At 40.0% G+C, this 12,523-nt stretch overlaps 1 protein-coding gene across 1 annotated transcript in view; it reads left to right on the top strand.

Moving 5' to 3' along the window:
- Nucleotides 1-12,523, top strand: part of CACNA1C (calcium voltage-gated channel subunit alpha1 C) — a 506,884-nt gene that overhangs the window by 470,438 nt on the left and 23,923 nt on the right. The window contains exons 32-37 of the mRNA XM_063309210.1: nucleotides 1,135-1,263; nucleotides 3,412-3,477; nucleotides 9,094-9,185; nucleotides 9,880-10,048; nucleotides 10,314-10,441; nucleotides 12,163-12,259. Of these exons, the coding sequence (XP_063165280.1) occupies nucleotides 1,135-1,263; nucleotides 3,412-3,477; nucleotides 9,094-9,185; nucleotides 9,880-10,048; nucleotides 10,314-10,441; nucleotides 12,163-12,259 (681 nt within the window). The remainder of the gene's footprint in view (nucleotides 1-1,134; nucleotides 1,264-3,411; nucleotides 3,478-9,093; nucleotides 9,186-9,879; nucleotides 10,049-10,313; nucleotides 10,442-12,162; nucleotides 12,260-12,523) is intronic.

The following is a 12,523-nucleotide window of genomic DNA, read 5'->3' as shown; positions in this document are numbered from 1 at the left end:
TAACTGGATTTATTTTTTATAACACAGTACACATTGGAAAGAATTTCTTTTGGAAGCAAACTCTGAAACAGCTATTGTTCTTCAGGTTGCTGAGCTTAAGTATGCCAGAGACAAAGTGAACATATTTTAAAGTTAGAACTTCCCCTTGCAGGAAGAAACCCCATAAAAACATGCTTGAGGCATTATATTGCTTCCACGTACGACTTATGCATCAACTCTTGTGGGGTTTCTGCAGGGAAGAGAAATGTGGCTATTATTCATCATTAGGTCCCTTATCCAAGTTTAGATTGCATGCTTCTTGCTGTGTTGTTGCTCCATACCTCCTTTTGGATCAGGAGTATTCATACTCAGTGGGGCAACAAAGTGAAACACATTCTCTATAGACTGCTGATGCTGCACGTCAGCATCAGGATTTCATTTAACTGTACATTCCCTCCAAACTCCCCAAATGTGGGCTGTCACTTTTTTTCAGTACAAGGGAGGAAGAATCCTATTTGGCATATGTAGTATTTTTACACCAGCCTAACAGCATCTGATTACAGTATCTTGGATACAGGTAGCCATTGTTGTTTCTCCTGACCAAACAACAAAGTATATTTGTCTGTGCACTGTTTTTAAAAAGCAAGCCAAGTATCTGGGATATTCCTTCTTAAATCCCCGATACAGTATAAACTGCAGCTACGCTCCTATGATTTCATTATATTGTGAAATATAATTTCATTACATTGTGGAGAAAAACGTAACTGCATGCCTACATTTTTGCAGACTAAATAATTTCACATCCAAATGCTCTGCCTCGCTATTTGTTATGACCCTTCAACCAATGGGGTAGGCGAAACGTGGCTTCATGCTACTAGCGAGACCCCTGGCAACTTATTCTTGTTAAAATTAGGAGAGTAATTATTAAAATGCCCCTGAAGAACCACAGAGAATTGAGAAGAAGGATGTGGGGAATGTAGACTAACCTTAGGGACCTAGAAAACAGGTTAGGGTAGCAAAAGAGGGGGGACTGTAAGGCAGGGGAAGGGGAACAGTGCAGTGAGCTCTTCCTGTGAAGTCGCATTTTCTGTGGCCCAGGGTGGGTTTTCTTCATCTGCTGTTGTAACTACTGCCCTCTGTGCCAATGGGTTCCAGAACACAGAGGACAACTCTCGCATCTCAATCACCTTTTTCCGACTCTTCCGTGTGATGCGTCTGGTGAAGCTCTTGAGTCGAGGGGAGGGCATCCGCACGCTGCTCTGGACCTTCATCAAGTCTTTCCAGGTATTCCTTCTGCTTTATGTGGCTTTATCTCTGGACAGCAGTGACATTTCGGTCTTGCATTACCTACATACTTATTATAGGATCCAGCAACGATCTCTGAATGGCTTCTGCCCAGGAAAATTAGTTTCCATATACAGGTATCTCAGGATTAGGATGGTGGGGCAGAGGATTTTGAAACTCAAACATAAGCAAGTAAACAGTTATCTTTAAAAATAGAATTAATTTGTAAGATTCATGCACTTCTCCAAATGCACAATTAATTGGACTCTAAACTAAGAGAGGTTGATTCCTGTCAATAAAAATGTTAAGACAAAAAGTGAATACAACAATTTATAGTAAAATTGTTTTTATATTAAAATAAAGGTGATGCACTTTCCGTCCATCAGGTCAGCTTGCTGATGCATTGGGGAATCATTCACCTATGCAACATTCCCCAATATAGCACCCTCCAGATGTGTTGGACCACATGCTGGCTGGGGATGATGGGAGTGGTAGTCCCAACACATCTTAAGAGCACCAGGTATGGGAAGGCTGATCTATGGCCATTACTGGCAACTGGACTCAGTCCAAAAATGGCAACAGACCCTAACCCTTATGCATACCTTGGTCCTGTTTTCCAGCTGACATGATAAAATTATGGACGCCAGCATGAAATCTATGCAGGTGGCCATGAAACTAAACAAGATCTCATTGTGGCTGGAGCAGAAATTCCCAGAGGTTCAACTACTCTCTTTTAGTAACATTGCTGCTTTAAGATTTTCATACTTTTATTTATTTGTTTGTTTATTATTTCAATTTCAAGGCTGCCTGACTCCACAGCAACACTGGAGGGGGCCTATAATTTAAATTTTTAAAAGAAAATAACATATATATGTGAAATAAAAAGAATACAGCTGATCAGAAGACAGACACCAGTCTTCAGAAAAGGTCCCATGCAAAGACATATTTAGCAGTCCCCAGTGCAAATCAAACCTACTGAGCCCTTCCTGAAATATACCAAGTCTCCATATGTAGGGTGTTTCTTCCAGACTTATTCTCTATGCACTTCTTCCTGAAGTTTCTAGATTCCCAGTTCCATCCTACATAATTCTTTATAACATTTACATGTGCCCATGTAATGAAGAAGTATGGTGGCTGCAAGAGGGATTCAACTCTTGAGTAAGATTATTACCTCTTAGAAGTAACTCAGACAATCATAGCTAAATGAAATATGATTGTCTAACTGGAACAAAATGATAGTAAGTTCACTTTCACTGTAATTTCAGGAAGCAGTATTTCTCCATTATCTCTAAAATATGATGACCAGAGTCCAACAGCCACTGGACTACTTCAGTCAGCACAGTTTCTCTTTATAAAACTCCATGCCCGTTGATGGAAATAAAATTAGTGGAGCTCAAATAATTTCTTAATGAGGGAATTACAATATCACTTTCCCCATATGTATGCATTCCAAAATATTGGATCCATATTTCTATATAGGATAGTTTTTGCAATTATTGTGTGTCCCTCATTTTAACATTATTGGCTATATCTTTCTTTAATAATTAGCTTGCTTTTTTAATTATTAGTCAATGTAACAGTTGGCACATACGGTTTTTAAATAGGGAAGAGTGGTTGATGGTGATTAAAGCTGTGACATAAGTTCTTACTACAACTGAAAATGCTGAAATCATTATCTAGAGAGACAAATACTGTATATAAATGTTAAGAAAAGTAGTTTTACAGATCTGATAGACTATAGGTATCACACACTGTTTTTTCTAAGAAAAATAAGAATACAAAAAGAAATAGTAATGACTTAAGTGAGGTAGAATGGTTTTGTTAGAAGGGACAGTTATGGCAAAAACAACAATGGATCAATAGAGTCCTCTAGTGGAGAAATAAATACATTACATTAATGACAATATAATGCACAAAACTTTTGAAAAGGGAGGTGCCCTCGATCACCTAGGTTTTTACTTTCTGATACATTGCCATAGGCAAATGCATCCATATGTATTCTGCTGCAGATTGTACAGTCAAAGCAATATTTGCCTCTGGTCTTTTTCTCTCAGGTGCTTTCAATACTTTCTGGGAATATCCCAAGTTCCAAAAAGCTAGCTTTCTTAATAAATGATTCATTGTTACCTACTTTTGGTTTTTCTTCAGGCTCTCCCCTATGTGGCTCTGTTAATAGTGATGCTGTTTTTCATCTATGCGGTGATTGGGATGCAGGTAGGTGATTTTCCAAGGTTAATATTTTCTAATGCAAGCACATGGAGAGGGAATTATAGAAACTAGTAGGAAAAGAATCTTCAAGGCAAGTCAAAGACTTCAAATGGAGGCACATTACCTAAAAATGAAGTCAGGTGGTAAAAAATTAAAATACCAATTAATTCTAGCTAAATTAAATTTTTAAATTAAATTAATTTTAAATGTAAATTAAAAATAGTAATGCCAGTTTGGTGTAATGGCTAAAGGTGCAGAACTAGGAACTGAGTTCTCGTCCTCCCTCAGGCATGAAACCTGGCTGGGTGACTTTGGGCCAGTCCTTCCCTCTCAGCCCAACCCTCATCTAAAGACTCAATAAACACACCCAGAAAAAGAATCTGCTTTTGTGCTTTTTTTTTCCCAGCACTGCAACCATTTCTTCATATGGCAGATAAGTAAAATAAAAAGCAGATTTTAGCCAAAGTGTTACCCATGATTATGTGCAGAGTCTAAAAGACAAAAGATATCTCTCCATGTGGAAACTCTGCCTCACCGTCTCGTTTCCTGAAATGAAAAATATGGCCTGCCTCAGAGCATTTAATTTGCCTCTTGCAGTGGTAACTCCCAGCGCCCCCTCAGAACAGCTGCAACTGTCATTCCTAACTAGTGAGTTGGAGAATCTGAGCCCAGATAGTTCCAGGGCTCCTCAGGCAACTGACTCTGAAGAACCTCCCTTTCAAAGCTATGTCTTGTTTGGAATTCAATTTGCACAACTGTTTTGCACTTCTCTACTTTTAAAAAGCTGGTTGCTGTCAACACTTAAAACTGCCAGAACAATCTGCATATGTGCAGAGCTCAGCCAGTTTCCACAAAGGTTTTGCACATGAACCCCAAAAGGAAATATTTACATGAGGTACCAGATTGCCAGATGGACACCCATGATCTGAGATTCTAGTTTATTCTCTGTGCATTGTCTCCTATTCTCACAATTAGTGATAATCAGTGACTGATCTTGGACAGGGAAGCAAGTTATCTGCTTTTGTTTGTTTGTTTAAGATCAGCATGAGAGATTGAGTGACTAGTTTTCTGCTCTTCTCCAGCATCACTAATTTGCTCTATTGCTCATGCCCTGTAAGGCTGCAGATATTCATAGTTTATGCAGTATGGATGCATAGACTGTATTAGATGCATAGTCTATCAGTATGCAAACATGGAGATCTCAAGGATTTGCAGCAGCACATTGGAGGTGCTGATGTACTGTTCAAGGCATTTCCATATGACTCACTTGTCCCTTTCCCAATATTTTTGATTCCAGTATAGCTCTGGACAGTTGAGCCCAAAATTCTCACAAAGACTTACCAGACCAGAGTTTTTTTAATGGATTAGGTTACATAAATCTCCAGAACCAAATACTTCCACTTTTAAGACCCTTTTGAGACTTTTAAGACAGTTTATCCCTGAGATCATTAGGAACACAAAACTCTTTCAGGAAATGGAAGGATGTGCAGATGTTCTAAACGTGCAGTGTTTTCCAAACCATCCAACTTTTTCTCAGATACTGAGAAGAGCATAACAGATCCAGGCTGTTTTAGTTATTTGTAAAACGATTTCCTATTTTACCCTCGGCGCAACATTTCCTGCACTTACTGTTGCCCAAATGAAGTAAGCAGAGGATGAAAACTAAAGAAAGATAATCAACAATAGGCCAACTATTAGTGGAGGGTCAGGCTATTTGGCCGAGTTGGGTAAGCTTGCAGTTTTAAAACAGTCCACAAAAACAACATGAATATATCAAGTTCTCATACAAATGCAAGTCCCCCAAGATGCTAAAATGTCCCTTCATGTTTTTCACATTTCCAGCATTGGCTTGAAGTACTTTATACATCTTTGATATTTCTTACCATGCCTGGTGCACTTGTGAAAAAGCCAGAAAATTTTGCATACAAATAGATACAGTGATACAAAGAATTTTAAAGATTAATATTGAAAAAAAGGCAGAACTCTTTTTATTGGGACTTACAGACAGCCAAGTAGGAAAGACTCATGGAAGATTTATTTTATATATGGTAACCGCAGCAAGAATACCATATACACAATGATGGAGGAATACTGAAATTCCCACAATGGAAGAATAGATTGTGAAGATGTCAGAAATGGCACAACTGACCCGTCTGGTCAGGGACAAAACAATAAGTACTTTTTAAAAAGACTGGAAATTTTTTATGGAATTTTTGCTGAAAATATAAAAAAGTGAAGTGATGATTTATGGATTTGATGATTGAAAAAGGATTAAATAAGGGGCTGAAGGGATTTCTGTAATAGGATGGTGTAAAGGAAAGCAAAAGAAGTATAATAAGAGTGACTGTAATATTTTATTGAAATAATTCATTTGGAACAGAAATAAGAATTTTAAGTTTCATGAATTTCATGACAAAATTACAGAGGTACTAGTTTTTGAAAATCTTGAGAATACTTCTTTAAGGTAATATAGAGATAATTAATCTTCATATAACACCTTCCTTACAAATGTCTTAAAGAATGCGGTACTTACAGCTAATTTAAGGGAAAAAAGAGGATTTCTTAGCACAGCTTTTTAGCCTGTCTAAAAAGGTTAAGGATGGTTTATGATGTGACAGACAGATTTTGTTGTTTATTCATTTAGTCGCTTCCAACTCTTCGTGACTTCATGGACCAGCCCACGCTAGAGCTTCCTGTCAGTCGTCGACACCCCCAGCTCCCCCAAGGACGAGTCCATCACCTCTAGAATATCATCCATCCACCTTGCCCTTGGTCGGCCCCTCTTCCTTTTGCCCTCCACTCTCCCTAGCATCAGCATCTTCTCCAGGGTGTCCTGTCTTCTCATTATGTGGCCAACGTATTTCAGTTTTGCCTTTAATATCATTCCCTCAAGTGAGCAGTCTGGCTTTATTTCCTGGAGGATGGACTGGTTTGATCTTCTTGCAGTCCAAGGCACTCTCAGAATTTTCCTCCAACACCACAGTTCAAAAGCATCAATCTTCCTTCTCTCAGCCTTCCTTATGGTCCAGCTCTCGCAGCCATATGTTACTACGGGGAACACCATTGCTTTAACTATGCGGACCTTTGTTGTCAGTGTGATGTCTCTGCTCTTAACTATTTTATCGAGATTTGTCATTGCTCTTCTCCCAAGGATTAAGCGTCTTCTGATTTCCTGACTGCAGTCAGCATCTGCAGTAATCTTCGCACCTAGAAATACAAAGTCTTTCACTGCTTCTACATTTTCTCCCTCTATTTGCCAGTTATCAATCAAGCTGGTTGCCTTAATCTTGGTTTTTTTGAGGTTTAGCTGCAAGCCAGCTTTTGCACTTTCTTCTTTCACCATCATAAGGCTCCTCAGTTCCTCTTCGCTTTCAGCCATCAAAGTGGTATCATCTGCATATCTGAGATTAATGTTTCTTCCAGCGATTTTAACTCCAGCCTTGGATTCCTCAAGCCCAGCATGTTGCATGATGTGTTCTGCATACAAGTTGAATAGGTAGGGTGAGAGTACACAGCCCTGCTGTACTCCTTTCCCAATCTTAAACCAGTCCGTTGTTCCGTGGTCTGTTCTTACTGTTGCTACTTGGTCGTTATACAGATTCTTCAGGAGGCATACAAGATGACTTGGTATCCCCATACCACTAAGAACTTGCCACAATTTGTTATGGTCCACACAGTCAAAGGCTTTAGAATAGTCAATAAAACAGAAATAGATGTTTTTCTGAAACTCCCTGGCCTTTTCCATTATCCATCGGATATTGGCAATTTGGTCCTCTGCCTTTTCTAAACCCAGCTTGTACATCTGGCAATTCTCGCTCCATGAATTGCTGAAGTCTACCTTGCAGGATCTTGAGCATTACCTTACTGGCATGTGAAATGAGTGCCACTGTTCGATAGTTTGAACATTCTTTAGTGTTTCCCTTTTTTGGTATGGGGATATAAGTTGATTTTTTCCAGTCTGATGGCCATTCTTGTGTTTTCCAAATTTGCTGACATATAGCATGCATTACCTTGACAGCATCATCTTGCAAGATTTTCTTCCGGGACCCTATCTACTAAGTCCAGTCCCTTAAATCTATTCTTCACCTCCACTGCATATTCCTTAGGAATATTAGTGAGCTCATATCTAGCTGATCTGTGGGTCTTCCCTAATCTCTTTAGTCTGATCCTAAATTGTGCAAGAAGAAGTTCGTGATCTGAACTACAGTCAGCTCCAGGTCTTGTTTTTACCGACTGTATAGATGTCCACCACTTTTGGCTGCAAAGGATGCAGTCAATCTGATTTCGGTGTTGTCCATCTGGTGATGTATAAAGCCATCTCTTAGGTTGTTGGAAGAGAGTGTTTGTTATGCAGAGTGAGTTGTCTTGGCAAAATTCTATCAGCCTATGTCCTGCTTCATTTTGTTCTCCCAGGCCATGCTTACCTGTAATTCCAGGTGTCATTTGACTGCCCACCTTAGCATTCCAGTCTCCCGTGATGAAAATAACATCTCTTTTAGGCGTGTTGTCCAGTAGGTGCTGCAGATCCTCATAGAACTGCTCTACTTCAGCTTCTTCAGCATCTGTGGTTGGGGCGTATATTTGGATCACTGTGATGTTAGATGGCTTGCCCTGAATTCGAATTGAGATCATTCTATCGTTTTTTGGATTGTATCCAAGCACTGCTTAGCCACTTTACTATTAATTATGAAGGCTACTCCATTTCTTCTGTGGTCCTCTTGTCCACAGTAGTAGATCTGATGGTCATTTGATGTGAAGTGGCCCATTCCAGTCCATTTCAGTTCACTGACACCCAAAATGTCTATCTTTAATCTTGACATCTCACCAATAACCACATCCAATTTGCCCTGGCTCATAGATCTTACATTCCAGGTTCCAATGGTGTGTTGATCCTTAGAACATCGGATTCGCCGTTCACCACCAGCACCGTCGGCCGCTAGCCGTCCTTTCGGCTTTGAGCTAGCTGCAGCATCACATCTGGGGCTAGTTGAACTCATCCTCTGTTCCTCCCCAGTACCATTTTGACCATCTTCCGACCTGGGGGTCTCATGGTATACCGACATATCTCTGGTTGTACTGATCCATTTAGTCTTCACGGCAAGAATACTGGGGTGGTTGCTATTACCTTCCCCAGGGATAGCATTTAGTCTGACCTCTCTGTCATGACCTTCCCGTCTTGGGTGGCCCTTCACAGTTTAGCTCATGGCATCACTGAGGTGCTCAAGCTCCAGCACCATGACAAGGTAACGATCCTTTGCTGAAGACAGACAGATTAGCCCCATTATTTTATATGATAAATAAACAAACTTGTGCCCTGTATTAAATTTTGCTTCATCTATACAATGGGTGCTCTTCTTTATATGTGCAAAAGATATTAATAAAAATAGTGAATTATTTTAAAAATAAGGTACTGGAGATTTAATACACTACACCCAGTGCGGTGGGAAGATGACAAACACTGAATTTTGATATCAGAACCATGCAAATATGTAGGATATTACTATATTTATTAGTATATTAATACTATATTCTAAGGTTATTAGAATAAGAATGTTAAGACTATCAGATATAAGAATATCTTGTGGCATGAAACATTACCTTGAATCAACTTTTTTTTATTAGGTGTTTGGTAAAATTGCACTAAATGATACTACAGAAATCAACAGGAACAACAACTTTCAAACATTTCCTCAGGCTGTGCTCCTGCTTTTCAGGTAGGTCTCCCACAAGGTATGCCAGGGCAGGCAATCCACATATAACCCCCAAAGTCCCCTGGATGGCATCATCTCATTGAAAAATGGTATTGCAGCTTCCTACTAACTTTCAATAGGAACTCAAGAAATCAAGTGTACTAAGTCTTCAGAATGGCTTACTAAGCCTAAACCGGCAGACTCACCCTAAAAACTCCTTTTTTTTTATTTCTTCCAGTAAGGCCTAAACATTGGCCCTGCCCACTTTCATGATGGCAAGACAACAATGCTATGCCATAGCCACTGGAAAACTGAAAAACTAAAAACTAAAAATCCCCCAGTCACAAAAAGTTGCTCAGCCCAATGCATACTTGATTTAATCATACCTTAGAAGAATGATTTAATCTTTTCTAACAGAAGCCAAATTGTACTTGCCCATTGATTTTTAACTGAATTTAATACCTGTTTTACAAGATGTAAGATCTGATACTTCCCAAATCTCAAAATGCTTTGTGTAGACTAGCTGCCCCAAAATATCAGGTAGATGTTTTCTCAGAAGTCTGTGGCTGCTTATGAAGTATGACTTGTTCTATGTTGTAGACCTGTGATGTGGCTAGATGCAACTAGCTGGTGAGTTATGTGTTGAGTGCTTAACTTTTGAACTACCCACCCATAATGATAAACCACCTTCTTCCTCACCCCACCCTCTTTTCAACAGATGTGCTACTGGTGAAGCTTGGCAGGAAATCATGCTGGCATGCCTGCCTGATAAGAAGTGCGATCCTGATTCCTTGGACCCAAACAATTTTATTGAAGGTGAACATCCCTGTGGGAGCAGCTTTGCTGTATTTTATTTCATCAGTTTCTACATGCTTTGTGCCTTCCTAGTAAGTAGCTGTTGGCTATCTATGAAAGTTGCATAGTGATATGCATTTTTTTAACAAAAAAGTGTTCTTATGTTGGGGTGATCCCTGAACCATATGCAAATTCTGAAACCCCTTTTAGCAGCCTTTGATCTTAAGTCTACATATTACACTTCACTTGTGTTTTCCAAGAGAAGCACTGCTTTGCTTGAAAAAGAACTTGAAATATAAATAATTCTAGCATGAAATACTTTCTTCGTAGAATTAATGTTTTTGTGCTTGTTTACAGATCATTAACCTTTTTGTTGCTGTTATCATGGATAATTTTGATTACCTAACACGTGATTGGTCAATTCTGGGTCCTCATCATCTGGATGAGTTTAAACGGATTTGGGCAGAATATGATCCTGAAGCCAAGTAAGTTCCCAGTCACACACTTTAAAGAGAAGAACTCTGTATAACTCTATTTACCAAGTTTAGCATCTACTCAGGTTTCCATTCAGGATTTCATGTCTTCTATGGCAGCCATGATAACTGGTATCTGACCTTATACATGTAGCAAGGCATATGCTGGATTCTGGATTCTGTTTAGGTGGAACTGATGATCTGAAAGTGGAGGACCTCTATGTCACTTTTTTCATGGACAGATCATTTTCTGATTAGATTCAGGCTAATGGCTGGTACAAACCACTACAAAGGTGGATATCTGATCCAGTTAAAATGACTGAGTCCAGGCACCTGAGTGCCCTTGTGGAGTTTCTAACCTTATATTTCAGAAATATTACATATGGATATAGAAATAGTCAAGGTCGTTAATATTATGCTTCCTAAGCACACTCACCCTTATGTCAATCACTTTGTTGATCACCTAGGCAATTGAAAAGGTGGTGGCCTCACAGCTCTGCATGCATTTAAATTATACTAATTTTGTGGATTAATTTCAGTTGAGCTTTTGGCTGGGAGGGGCTACTGGTCCTTTGGTCTCCTTGGTAAATTGCCTGTGCCAGAAACTGGATGAGGAAAATGCAGCCCTGCTACTTGTCTTAGATTTTCAGTGGGTTTCAGTATCACCAACTATGGACCTTCTGGTGGAATCAGGCCTTGGGATTTGTGTGAGTTCTTTGTTTTCCAAAGACTAGACACCCCACAGCTTAGAAGATAACTGAACAAAATACTTTATAGTAACACACACACCTTTCCTATTGCCTTGGGTAAACTCCGCCCTCCTAGGCTTTGCAAGTTGATGTAGCCACATAAATAAGTCTTCAATGATTAGTCCTTATAACAAGTAAAAGCCTAAAAGTTTGTAAAGTGGTATCCAACCCTTGTTCCTGCACTTGTTGTTGTTTCTGGTTGCTACCAAGAAGCAGGCCAAGCTCTAAGCCAAGCTCCAGGCAGGAATCACACCACAACAGGCTGTTTACCATAGCTTGTGGTCCTGGCAGTTGACTGATAGCTCTCTTGCTTGCCTGTAATAGTCGTACATTCGAGACATTGCTTCCTGCTTCCTCGTCTGCTTGTTGTCTTCTTTTCCTTTTCTCCTACACACCCACACTTTTATAGGCTAAGGGCCTAGGTGGGGTGAGGCTGCCTATGTACTTCAGCAGATTCCTGAAAACACCAGGGTGTGGCTCAATTAGCCAGACTCCTGGAACACCAGCATGGATGCCTGTGAGTAAACTGTGAGTGGGGGAAAGAAAGAGAAAGGGAGAGAGAGAAAGAGAAAGAGAGAGCCCATCTCCTCTCAAGTTTCCAGGACTGTAAACTTTTATTGCCCTTTGGGAGAAGGGATAAGCTGAGCCTACCCTTGGGGAAGCAGGAGTGGGAAGCATTTCTTCCTGGCTGCAGCTGCTTTTCCCAAATGCAGACAGCAACCCCAGCTTCATTCCCTCATGGGACTGCTGTTTAGCAGTGCTTCTGGTCTTCCCTGTCCAAAAGGAGGTGCTGAAACACATTGTTTGACACCAAAGCAGATGTTGTATGGTTCCTGTGAGGTTACTTATTATCTCCCCTGATGGACATGAAACTGCTGGGGATTGTCCAGACCACTGGTATAATCAGTCACCTAACTTCAAAGAAGCCACCAATGCCCTTGAATGTTGCCTGACAAGCCCTTTTTTTAAAACTTTTTCTTATAGGGGACGTATCAAACACCTAGATGTTGTAACACTCCTGCGTCGGATACAACCTCCACTGGGTTTTGGAAAACTTTGTCCTCACAGGGTAGCTTGCAAGGTATGACAGGTTTCTGTTCCCTTCCTGTTTCTGTTTTGCATAACTTTTCCTTATATACTGATGGATGATAATCCACATCCTCCCTGACCATTGGCCATATCAACTGGGAATAAGAACAGTCATCCAATATAATAGAAACTTCAGAGCACATTCCTTTATGTTGTGCCCTGAACAGAGCTGTTCCCTAGAAGAGGTGTAGAGAGTAAGAAAGATGACCTTGATGGAAATCCTAGGAAAGGGGGCTGAAACATCACTTAAGCCCTG

Source organism: Candoia aspera, chromosome 7 (assembly GCF_035149785.1).
Source record: "Candoia aspera isolate rCanAsp1 chromosome 7, rCanAsp1.hap2, whole genome shotgun sequence".
In the NCBI taxonomy this organism is placed as follows: Eukaryota; Metazoa; Chordata; class Lepidosauria; order Squamata; family Boidae; genus Candoia; species Candoia aspera.
This window is presented reverse-complemented; position numbering and strand designations above follow the sequence as displayed.